This window comes from Uloborus diversus, chromosome 10 (assembly GCF_026930045.1).
Source record: "Uloborus diversus isolate 005 chromosome 10, Udiv.v.3.1, whole genome shotgun sequence".
Classification (NCBI taxonomy): domain Eukaryota; kingdom Metazoa; phylum Arthropoda; class Arachnida; order Araneae; family Uloboridae; genus Uloborus; species Uloborus diversus.
Window position 1 is genome coordinate 44,750,659 of NC_072740.1, and position 13,526 is coordinate 44,764,184.

The 13,526-nt window shown below is 29.6% G+C and overlaps 1 protein-coding gene across 1 annotated transcript in view; it reads left to right on the plus strand.

Moving 5' to 3' along the window:
* Nucleotides 1-3,719: 3,719 nt before the first annotated feature.
* Nucleotides 3,720-13,526, plus strand: part of LOC129231351 (lachesin-like) — a 283,555-nt gene continuing 273,748 nt past the window's right edge. The window contains exon 1 of the mRNA XM_054865643.1: nt 3,720-3,819. Within this exon, the coding sequence (XP_054721618.1) occupies nt 3,747-3,819 (73 nt within the window). The 5' untranslated portion in view covers nt 3,720-3,746. The remainder of the gene's footprint in view (nt 3,820-13,526) is intronic.

A 13,526-nucleotide genomic window follows, 5' to 3' on the forward strand; every position in this document is an offset into this window, starting at 1 on the left:
TGAATAATCTATAAATTTTGAAGAAACTATCTAAAGGTTTAGTATGGTTGATAATTGTATACGGGATTCTGATGCTACTTAAGCGGCAAATTTATATCTATATATATATATATATATATATATATATATATATATATATATATATATATTAATGATGTTCCAGATATCCGTATCCGTTACATTTTGACGGATCTTAAACGGATCATTTCTATTCTAAAAATTTTTAAATATTTGAATAAAAGACTCTTAAATTCCGTTTAAGTTAAGTTTTATTCCCTGTTTAAGTTATAAAGTATCATTTCAGAAGTCAATTTGTACCCCCTCCCCGCGTTGCAAAAAGGAAGGGGAAATAAGTTTTAAAAGTGTGTATCAGTGTGTCTTTTTGTGGCACCGTAGCTCCTAAACAGATGAACCGATTTTGATAGTTCATTTTTCGTTCAAAAGGTGACTTGATAGAAAGTGTCCTTAGCTTGGCCTCGTTTTTGCAGAACTTAAATTACCGGAGATATTAATTAAAAACCGTTTTAACGTTTTTCACAATTATGGTAGTAAAAATGTACCCGTACACTAAAAATGTTGACCCTAATTGAAAGAACGAAGTTTTCTGCGTTTGATATTTATTTGAAACTTCCAACTTATATACAGTAGGATCTATAATCTTTTTAAGTTCATTTTAAATGCAATTCTAAGCCTTTATACGCGTGATTAGTAGCGATTTCATAGTCGGAAGATAAGGAGAAAAAGCTCAGTGATTTAAAATTTTTACCTGCTGTCAGTTTATATTTGTTACAAATGTGTGTTCTGACCTGCGAAATTCATCTTAGTATGAGGTCGGCTCTCTGGGACAGGTTTTGTTTTTTAAATTTAATATTAGTTTTTGTTATTGATTTGGGGTTTCTGTTATTCTTCATTTTTGTTTTCCTCGATGTCCTTTAAAAAAAGTGAGACTAAATTCTCTATTTACTGTTTGTAAAGGTGTTCCCGGCTCTGTATTTCGTCGGTCGGAGAAAATCGGTAGAATGGGTCAACACTGCATTTATGCTGAAATAAAATGGGAAAAATTATTCCTAGCCTGTCCAGTAGCAGCTTTACACTCTTGCTCCTGTATCCTACATCTACCGAGTAAACTAGAAATAATTTTTTCACATTCTATCGAAGCATGAATGCAGCGCTGACCCATTCCTTCCAACTCTCCCTCAATTTTAACAGAGATTTCTTTAAAGAGTAAATTATTGTCTTGATTATATTTTTGCCGCAGTTGACATTTTTTGAAGAAACTGCCATTATTCTGACTGGAATACCTTCCGTAACAAATTTTACACTTGGATAGTTGAATTGGGTAAAAAAAAATTTGAGATCCGTATCCGCGGATCTACTCTTTTAACGATCCGGCACATCACTAATATATATATATTCTTAAAAAATCAGCTATCATATCTTATTTCACATTTAAGATTTAAATTAATCTATCTTCTTTTAGGAGTCAAATACATCTCTCTTCCAATCAACAATAGGGTGCCCTCTTCCTGAAGTTGCATGATCTCCTACAATTTTTGGAATCTTTTTACTGTCACTGTGGAGTTTCAAGGACTGAAAACAATCTATCAAAGATCAAAGACAATCTATAATCGTCTTTAGTAGCTGAAATTTCATCATCCACCTGTAGACGGTGAGTTTATTTGAATTTTAAAAGTTGAATGAAATCTTGCCAAATTTAGAAACTTTGGGAGAAGAGTTTCCTGTTTTTTTTTTAAACTCAATGATCATACCCCCCCCCCCCCCCTGTTATAACCACAGTTTACATCAGTGATTTTAAACCTGTGGCTAGTGGACCACTAATGGTTCGTGACCAATTTTTATGTGGTCCGTGAACAGCCTAATGAAAATTAATCTATATCGTTTTTATAGTTTCAATGAAATTTATTAAAGAGACCTTTAATAAATTTTAGAGAGATTTATCCCATTTTCCCAATTTATATTATGTAACTGTAATGAAAACGTATATATTTCTGTCGTATGTGGTTCGTTTATAATTAGAAAAGGTACCAAGTGACTTTCAGTAGTGAAAAGGATAGAACCACTGAACTGTATTTAGAATACGAAACAAAATGGCTCTTTTTTTTTTTTTTTTTGAGTTTAACGTAGACATGACACCTTTAGGAAGGGTCCCATCATCACTTTATTTAAATATTTAGTTCCAGTTGTACAGTTTCATTGAAAGATTATTACTCCATACATCAAACCAAGACTGCTTCTGAAGAATCTTATTCGATATTATATTTCTATTTTTGGAAGATATTTTCTATAAACATGTCTTTTTGAGGCAGTTCATTGCAAATTCTTTGAGCTCCAGCAGACAAAAAGTTCGGTTATCCTGACACAGAATCTCTTTCATTTTTAAAGGATGAGCACTCAAAAACATTCCCTAGATCATTGTGTTGTTGTTAGTAGCAAGAAAAAAAGAACAAGGACAAGGGAGATTCGGGAGGGGGGAGGATCAGGATAACAGAGTTATATCTGCAGCCTCTCCTAAGATTAGGTAGGTTGTGCTGAAACATTTCTTTTTAAATCTACATATTCACTACTAAATTGAATAAGGTGTTTATTATCAAAAGCATATCACTAAATGAATGTTCAAAAGTCATATTTTTTGTATAATTTAAAACTTCATTGACTACTATCACGCCACAATGAGCTTTGGAAAGAATGCCTCTAAGTCATGTCAAAAAACCAGTTTTACATCAAAAAGTAGCTCTATAGGGCCACTGTAAAAACGTCGGGATAGCATCAACAGCATTATTAGATTACATTGCATAACAAACTCACAGTTTTGATTGTGCTGGGTAGTACTCTACATGAAATGGGAATACTACATGAATGTATTTGGTATTTGAATGGAAAACTTAACAAAACAAAATGCATATAAAAACTGCCGATTTGCATCAAATCAAACACCATCCAAATTATTTGTATCTAATTTATTAGAAAATACTACTAATTTAAAAAATAAATCAAAAATGAAGTCGTGCACTGAATGTTATTGAAAAAAAAAACTTTTTTTTTAATGAAGTGGGTTGACCACAAAATGTTTTCTGTTTCTCTTGTAAATTTTTTAAAATGTTTTGATCTGGTTCTGATACTAAACGCTTCATGTGTTGAAGACATTGAAAAAAAAGGGGGGGGAGAGGTATCATTTTGTTATGACTAGGATCATTCCGTTAATTGCAAGTTCAAAATATCCGTGCTAGTCTCGAAGCCAAAAGGTTCGGATAATCTGCGCTATCATTAAATTTGGTATTTAGCTAGAAAACGGAACGAAATACATTCGCTGAAAGAGACGAAGAGCCATACGGCCATATTTCAAACACCACGTCGCTCATTACATTCATCACTCCAGTATCTCAGATAACAAATCAGGCCTCTCATACTCCTCTCTGTCTGATAACATTTTTTTACCGATCTAATTGCTACCCGCCTCTTACATCCATCGTACTCCACTTAAATTCTTTTATTTCCCAGTGAGGGGGACAATTTTCCCCTCCCTCAGAAGCAATGCTATGCACCCAAGGAATGCACTTGATTGACATAAATTGACGCGGAAAAGTCCGAGCGGGCGAAAACTAAGTTTCTGGAAACTTAGCCCTGCTCTGGAGGCGGAGGTACGCGTGCGCGGAGGCAGATATAACAAAGGCTGTCGGAGGTACTGACAAGTCACAACACCGGCAGGAGCGACGGCGGTCGGCAAAATGCTGTCCTGCATTGCGGTTGTTATGAGCCTCTTGGGCGGTTTTCGGCACTTGACTGCTGCCCCCTCAAACAGTGAGTCACTCTTTTCTTTGTTTCGGGGCACGAGGGACAGCTAAAAACTTCGGTATAATCGGGGATGATTTACTAAATAACATTTTTTAAAAATGTTTAGACCTTCTACTGAAAATAAAGTAATAACTCCTGATCTTTAAACCAGAAACAAATTTTAAATTTCTTTATTTCGGGAATTTAAAAAATATCTCAATTTATTTATCATAACAAATAGTTGTTTGTCATTCATTTTATATTTAGTGGCATTATTATCATTTATAACCGCATTGATAAGATTTTGTTTTGTTTTGCTTATATGTTGATCTATGACATTGGTTATTTCGGCTTTTAAACACTCTAAACCAAAGAGGGTTAATTATGCATTGACATTAATTTATCCGGGGTGTTTGAATAAAAATGTTATATTTCTTAAAATAGTTATATTGTTGGTTTTCTTAATTAAAATAGTTACTGATGAACTTTTATTGAATATTAACTGAGTAATAGAAAATATTCTTTTTTTCGGATTTCAAGAATTGAATGTTTTGATAAAAACTCTTTTTTAATTGCTACTGAGTTAAACCGATTCTAAGTAAGTGGCTAAAGATTGTTATTATTTGTTAATATTGCATTTGTGATTTTACTTAAATTGACATTAATTTATCCGGGGTCTTAGAATAAAAATGTTATATTTTTAAAAATATTAATTTTGTTGGTTTTCTTAATTAAAATAATTGCTGTTGAGCTTTTATGAAATCTTAAGTAATTAATAGAAATATTATTTTTCATGGACTTCAGGAATAAATGTTTCGATAAAAACTTTTTTTGTTGCTACTGATTAAAACCAATTCTAAGTAAGTTGCCAAAGATTGTTATCAGTTGTTAATTTTGCATAAATTCTTTTTGTTGCTAAAAACGAAAAGGAGGTAAGCTTGAGAAGCGATTGGTAATATTTTGCTTGCTTGTGTTAGTTAAAATTAAACGTTTTTCACAACAAATCGACCAATTAAAGAGTTTTTAAGCAACCAATATGAATATTATTTACTATGTATAATGTATAAATTTTCTTACCCATTACTTGTTGAAGTAAAATGATATTTATGTTGGATAATTTCTTCTCTAAAAAATTACATCACGGACTCAAGTTTCATTTTTCGTGAAATGAATAAAATATGTGATGTTCCCTAGAAATTTAGGTTGGATAACATATAACGAAAATTTTTATATGTTTAATTTATTTTCGTTTATTGATTATCCCATTCATAAACGGTACACCAAAAAACTCATCATAAATAAATTTTACTACTCTTAGCATTGTCAAAGCAATTAAAATTGTAAAATGTTTTCTAAAACAGATAAGTACTAATTATAATTTAACTGTTGAATTGCGCTTTTTTAGAAGTTGACATCAAAGATATTTCTTTAGTACAGCCATATAAAGTAACTTTCCAGTTGACAAGTGCTTGAAGAAGTAAATTAAGAGCTCTATATTACTTATTCGTAAAATAAGTTACATTTACATGTTAAACTATTAACAACTTTTTACATTAAACAAATTGTTCATAGTTTGCGTCTAACATCTTCATCTAGTGATTTCTTCAGACAATGAAATATTTTTTTACGCTGCAAAAAAATTTGTTAATGTATAAGACTAAATATCAGAGTCTTTGAAAATTCTAATACCAAATTTTAGTACATACTCAAAAAAGTGATAGATGGTTTTTACATGGAAAACTTGATAAGAAACTTTTCATATTTTTCTTTATGCGAAAATTAAAAAAAAAAAAAACTATCAATTTTAAAATAATTGCGAATAATTTTTAAGTAATTGTGGATATGCAATATTTTACAGTTTGAAGGTTTTATTATAATCATCAAAACTTTTTAACCGACAGAATTTTTAAAAGTTTCTTTTAAGTTGATGAAGAAAATATTTTACTGACTTTGAAAATTGCGTTTTTAAATTTCCTCATTTAAGCTTTGTATCGCTCAATGATCTTTTGCTTTGGCGAATATCAGAACACAATTTACGCCTCTGGCAATGCACGGTTGAAATAAGGAGTACTTTTTATAAGGTGTAAGATATACCCAAAAGCTTACTGTTACAATTTATACATTTCAAATGCCTTTAAAAAGAATAAGTCTTCTTGCGTCTCAAAAATCGCCAAGATGTATTTTTGATACTTGGTATCTATCTGACTCAAAACAACAATTCAGCTGAAGATACTATTCTGATTATCTCACATTGTAGTTTTTGCTAATTGTAAAAATACATTTAAGTATAAATTATGAACGTAGATGCATAAATACTGCCATGACTCAATTTTAAAATGGAAAAACAAAATTTCCATGAATGGAATTTCTTGGGTTTTATATGTACTACGATTAAATTATGTTCTTAGCACGGTTATTTAAAAACAAAGATAATTAATTTTTTTACGTTTTTTTAAGTTTTTTAATGTATAAATAAAAAGCATGCTAAACAGTATATGAAAATTTGTCGAGTAATCAAAAGTCTAGATTGAAAATGTCCAATGCAGATCAAACTTGCGACAAGTAATCAAACCTTTTTCTCTTTACCTTTTGGCAAAAATTGAAATCCCCCTCCCCTCCCCCCCATGAACAAAAATACAGAAACCTATGTGACGAACAACATTAAAAAAAAATGTTTAGACTTTTCTACTGAAAATAATGTTATAACTCCAAATCTTAAAAGAAAAAGCAAAATTTAGATTTCTGCTTTTCGGGAATTTAATAAATATATCAATTTATTTATGATAACAAATAGTTATTAGCCATTCATTTTATATTTAGTGTCAGTACTATCATTTATAACCGCATTGATAAGTTTTTGTTTTGTTGTGCTTACATGTTGATAGGTTTTAAGAAAACAAATTCAAAATCTATGACATTGATTGTTTTGGCTTTGAACACTCTAAACCTAAAAGGACTAATTATATAACATACTCATCTTAACTTTTCGCTATTTGTTGTTTTTAGTCTAAGGTGCAGATTTCTAAAGGCATTTTTCATGGTTAATTTTTTTTTATATAAAGACACATTATTTTACTAAAAAGCAAGTTTTATTTCGAACGAAATGTTTTTCATCCCTCAAGAACTCGTGTCGTGAGTAAAATACTCACACCAGAATAAAATGAAATTTTTTTTTTTGCTTCATCAAATATTTCATTTGTACTATTTTTTTATAAACAAATTATAATTATCCTAAAGTCCAAGTGTTATAAAATATTTTTTATATATATTATATGCATCAAATGCTATTATTTTTTATAACAATGAATAGGAAATGAAATATTTGGAATTAAAAAATATTTTCAGCAGTTTTTTTTTTCTTAAGCGAAATAGGTGGCGTGAGAAAAAATTTCAGGTATAAGTACTTGACGCCTGTTCTTGACGCTAAATTAAGTATAAGAACCATTTTAACTCGTATATCGCGCTTAGATTATTATTTACACTACTTTGATCTCTTGATATGAACTTAAGTTTATACGTATACAAGTTTTTAATGTATCACACTAGATTTTTAAAGTGTAAGGAGACATATTTTTAGCGATTAGTACTTTTAATGAGTAAAGTTCATTTCTTTTGCACTAAAAGAGACGTGCCTTGAAAAGCCGAAACACGTGTCTGCAGTAACCTACAATTTGTGCTATTTGAAGTTGTTATTTATTATTTTACTACTAGAAAATCGCCCGTAAAGATATGACGAGTGAAAATTGCTTTTACATTTGAACGAAGCAATTGCCTGTTCGGTGATATTTATTTTGATAGTTGAAATTTAAACGTTAACTCCATAGAATTAACCCGAACTCCAGTAGACCGCGTTCATTGTTGACCATTCTTTTTTGTTTCTTAATTCTCTTAAAATAAGTCTTACCAGTAAAACAGTTAAGTTACCGGATCCAGTTCAGCCTTGCCAAAATAAAGCATTTCCCTGCATGTCAAACATTACCAAAAAATATTATCAAATGATCGTGTCATGGCGCGAGTTTCATTGCTGGTGATGTCAGTAGCGTTACTCGAGCAGTGAATTCGCTAGTATATATACGAGGATTGCACAAAGATAAAAAAGGGCATACTATTTAACATAGTATCCCATTATTTTTAGAAATAAGCTGAATTCATTAATAATGATGTTTTAGTAAAATTCGTGTATTTTTTTAATGCAAAATTTTGCCTGCAGCAAAAATTACATAAATTATTCTTAATAATCCCACCAAAAACTACTTTACTAGATTATAAATTCTTTTCATAGCAGAAAAGTGTTAAGGTGATTGCATTCATCGAGATTTACGATATTTGCGTAATGCAACTTTGATTTTTCAGTGTGAAAACTACCAGGGAAGATTTTTCAAATTTCAAATAATTTAATTATTTTTAAAAACTTGAGAAATGGATCATGAATACTTAAATAGATTGCTCACTCCAAACCAATAAACCTTTCTTGTCACATTCTTACTGGACAAGGGAAAACTAGTTTTTAATCTGAGAACTACTTAATTTTGTGCTACGCACATATTTTATGTACTTTTACAATAAGTTGTTTCTATATTATCTTAAGAGTTAAACCACTAAATCCAACTTGGTAAAATATCTTGCTCTGTACCCTTTTAAGAATTGTTGTGGGAAAATGAATGCGGGTATAAGATCTGCAATCAACGCAATGTGTTAGTGCAATGATTGTGTCGTTAAATGTTTCTTTTGTTCAACTAATAAATAAGACGCATGTCTAGCTTCTAATTTGGTTTTTGTTCTCACGTAAATGAATAATGGGTTTGAAACTCTAAAATTTATATCTGCATTCAAGCAACGACTTTTTGCAAAGTTTGAAATAACTTTTGTAGTATTTACAAATACCAAATTTGAATTTGTGTCACAAGTAATGAAAAGCGCTGTATTTTTCAAACAAATATTTCTTTTTTGTTTTCAAGCTTGAGAAAATTCTTTATTTTATTTCGGGTTACACGGCAGCTTTCAAACGGGGAAAAAATATCTCGCCGTTCGGAAATAATAATTCGATTTACAAGGAATAACTTTCTGATTTTTAGTCCTGTCTTCTAAGAAAACTGAATTGCGTTCAATCCTTTTCAAGGTCAATAAACAGAGATGTGCTGATCACTTGCAAAGGATTAATAAAAGCATGTGTTCTAGCCTTGCTTTGTTGCTTACGGATATTAATTACAAATATACAGGTTTTCAAATAAGGATTTACAAATTAGAAGAAGCGTTTGTACTCGTACGTTTGTACTCTTGTAGACGTACGGAAAGTAAAATGAGTTTTTTCTTCGAAAAATATTAAAATGTATCGATTATAACTATTTAGTAGCAAACTATTTTCGCTTTCCGCACTAAAGAATGGCACTGCATGCTGTAGCTAAACTGTTCAGTGCTTACGTATTTTACATTTTACATCACAAGCACCTAAAAGCAAATGGATGTGAGCTACAAAAAATTAAAATTTAGATATGGCTACAGAAAGTGATAGCAAAAATACCAATTAGCGATTCTCGAAAAAGTGTCCGGTGCGTAACGCTAAGTTTTTTATTTTATTTAAGTAACTATTAATTAAATATGGAATTAACTGTTATGCTTTGATAGTATATTAAAACATGTATTATTCCGCAACAGCATTACTTTTTGAAGGCTTTAGTTAATTGGAAAAAATAAAAAAAAACTTAGTGTTACGCATGGGACATTTTTTCGAGAATCGCCCAAATCTGTTTTTGGTAACCAGATGACCCTGACACGAAATTATTGGTATCTCGGCGTGATTTCGGAAAATCTTTCAATTAAAAGCCTTAATATAGTTTGAACTTTTGGCACTTGTTATGCGATTTTTTTTTTTTTTTTTTGCTGCATATACATCCGTTTGCTTTTAGCTGCGTCATATCACAAATTTAATTTTCATAATACACAACAAAACAGGAAACAATAACGTAAAAACTGAACCAGAGCTGAGTAATTGCATGAAGTTAACAATGAAAAGGAAAATGTTTACATTCCATGATCAAAACTTGCTGTTCTTCTTGCATACTGGTGTTGTTTTGTGGAGAATGTGAATGCAACATGTAAAAGCAACTCTTAATGTAATTTTGTGTTTGAATGTCTGAGAAAATTATGTTGGATAAATATTTTCTTAGCATTCCATCTACTCCAAAACTGGCTATAAGGGAGTACTAGGCTGTTAAACAACAAAAACAAAAGAAGAAACTTTTCTTTTGGGTTATTGAACAGTTATTTTGTTCTGTCGGTTCATGCTGATCTTATTTTTTCGATTGGTAATGCAACAAAAACCTCAGAAATTTTGAAGGATAATTTTTGACATTTTTTTAAATCCTTAGTGACATGCATAAAATTAATATGTAATCACTGAAATTAGTAAAACGTAATTAGTAATTGTAGCAATGAATCATAGAGCAGTTCAATTATATAAATGTAGAATGTCTTATATCTTTGAATTTGCATACAATTGCTTTTTTTTTTTTTTCAACTTCATCATAACTGTATGTCGAATCTTCCATCTCTCGAATTTTCATATACTGTGTCAAATTCAAAGTAGACAGGTTTGGCTATATATATATATATATATATATATATATATATATACCCTAATTCTTCCTATTTCTTTTTAAGATAACAATGTGGCAGACTACCGGGATTTTGAAAATCGGTTCATATTTATATTTTTTTACTAATTCCAAGAGTTGAAAATATGTTATTTGGTATTTTGAAAATATGTTTCACTCTAAACGGTAGCTTAATCTACATTTATTAGAAATTGAATTGTAGATATTGCGAAGTTTTATCCATATATGGCAATTTCACTTCAAATAGTTACCTGTAAAGGCAAAGCTAAATAATAATTAAATTAATCATTACGTAGAATCAAATCAACAAATAATGTTTCTTAATGCAAGCAACTCTCGAAACATTATTCTATTGCAGACCAGGTTTTACCGTAAGTAGAAAGCGGTAACAGATGTCAACAGAATTAGATATCGAATCAAACTGAGCACTGAATAGTGAATATTTTATGCCGTCATCATTGGCGATAAATTCGGCTGAGTTACCTACATATTAATCTTGCTTCTATGTAGTTGATTGCCAGCTAACCAGGTAAATGATTAATGTATTAAATATTAAGGGAAATTAAAATCAGCCGAATGAGGACTGTTTGAACGTTATTATTAACTAAAATCTTTAAACTAAAATTATATATTTATGGTTCACTGACATAAGTTAAATTTATGTTATAAATTCGAAATTTGTCATAAGTATTTCTTTTAAAGCTGTATAATTATCATAAAAGACCTTTTCCTCTTTATTTAATAATTTTATTTTTTAGAAAGAATTTTAATCAGTCTTAAAAGACAATTCAAGTTACAGGACTATACTATATGTATATTTTTTTTCTTTGGTTTAATGTAAGACATCAATGCTTACTCAATTCATATTTTCTGTAATAAATTTTGAGCTGTGTAGTTGTATTGTAACTCATATCTAGTTTGTTTTAAATAAACTCACTACCTATTGTGTTTTAGTTTTCAAAAAATAAATTTGAAAACTGGTGTGATATTTTCAAGAATTGAAGCAAAACTTAAATAAAACGAAGCATAGGTTACGTACTTATAAAATACTTCGTAATGATACTTCATTTTCCTAGTCCTTCCCAGTACACCAGGTTTTTGGTGTAACCTAGCTAGATTTTTTTCAAGTAAATCGGTTAGAAGAGTTTTCTCACTTATGTTCGTAATCTGTTTACAATAATGAGAGATCCCTTTACAGCTTCTACGTACAGTTTTTACATACATTGTTATCCTTTTAGTTGGAACGGAACCATGTGCTATTGATTTTTTTGAAACATTGTATACACTAGTATCGTTTTTTTAAACCTATTTTGTGGATTATCGACGGTTACCGTGCCACCCTAATCCGCGGATAATCGAAAGTTTACTGTATTTGTATATTACTGATCGGAAGTAAATGGCTGTCTTTAGTATCAAATCTTTTTTTTTTTCGTACCTAAATCACTTCGAGTATTATCATAACATTAAAACAGTAAAGTATTAAATATTTTTACTTAAATAAAACTTTTGCTTGAATAAAGTTTTTTTCAAAAAGTGTATTTAAAAATGTAAAAAACTTTTTAATCATATTTGTTTATGTGTTTAAAAAAATGTTTCGAGCGTGTTTAAAAAAAATTGTTTCAAATGACATTTTCTCTCTTGCATTACGGCTTGATTAAACTACAAGTCTACATTGCAAACACAAGCTCTTCTATTCCTTCCTGTGAAGAATCTGGAGATACTTCTACGCAAATTAGAGTTTTACTGTTATATCAGTTAAACTTTTAAAAATTTCGGCCTTTTTTCTTAAAATTTCTCTTTTCTTTTTCTTAAAAATATTAAGCAATAAAACAACTTATTATGCAAAGCCAGATTTACAAAAAACAAAAGTTGCATTAAGCTGTATATTATGACCATTAAGTATTGTATTATGATATTAAATCCATTCTTCAAAAGTGAGATGTGTACTTTATGACTGACAAAAAGTTTAATAGACTAAAGATTAATCTATAAAAATATATACAGAACACATATGATGAATTCAAAAGTAAAAATCCAAAATATAAAGTAAAAAATTAGAGCGTCAATAAGGGATACATAGTTTTCTATTGATTTAAAAATAGTGAATCATATTGTTTTGGATGTGATAAATGCTAGTCATTTAAAATATATGCTGCGGAAATTGAATTTCAGTTACAAAGGCTGCTTTTGTTGGTTTTAGTATTTATGGAAATCTCATAACACTTTGCATTTTATCATTTTATCAAACATTGCTTTCTACTAGTATTCCGAACTAGATTCTCAAGAATAGGGAAATTCAATTATTTCCGTAAAATCGAAAAGGCAAACTGAACTTCTCTCACATTTCTTAAATTACGCAACAACACATCCATCATTCTTCACCTATTGTTTTTTAATAGTTTTGTAGATATCTATTATTTATGTATTTTCTCCTTTCAACATTACATTTTCTAATTTGAAACACGATAAAATAATTAATTACAATAAATGTATCGAAATGTTAAGATAAGTTTCGGTTTTAGAAGTATCAAGTTTTCATGTATCCAGAGCAAAACATTCACCAAGTAAACAAGATTCATCAATTGAATTACGTAACCTTTTTTTAATTGAATAAATATTGTTTTTTAGTACATGAAAGTATGCAGTGTTTTTTTTTGAACTTTTGGTTTTTCTTCAACTTCCACATAAAGTATTTTTCCATAGTATTATGCTGTGTTAGTTTTTCCCGCTGTAAAATTGAATGAAAATGTCCCTGCGTTTTTGAAACACAAAAGTGTACGTCGAACTTTTTCGCGTTAAAATGAATGAATATTTAATGTATAACTTACGACTTATCATACATACTTTGAATGAGTATTTTGTAATAAATTCTTCAATTGGCTTTTTTTTTTTACTTTTTGCTGTTAAAATTCAAGATTTCCATTAAGGTTTGTTTGTTTTGTTCTAGTTGTAATCCTTTCATTAACGATTGCAGGGAAACTGTTTAGTAATATTTAATTTTATCTAGATGATTTTGTTGTTATGTAACTGTTATTTTTTTATTTGTGTCGTAGTTTTAAAATAGGGAGAAATTTAATTTAATTTCTATTTAGTGAGATTTTTGAGTTGTTTAAAAGTAAA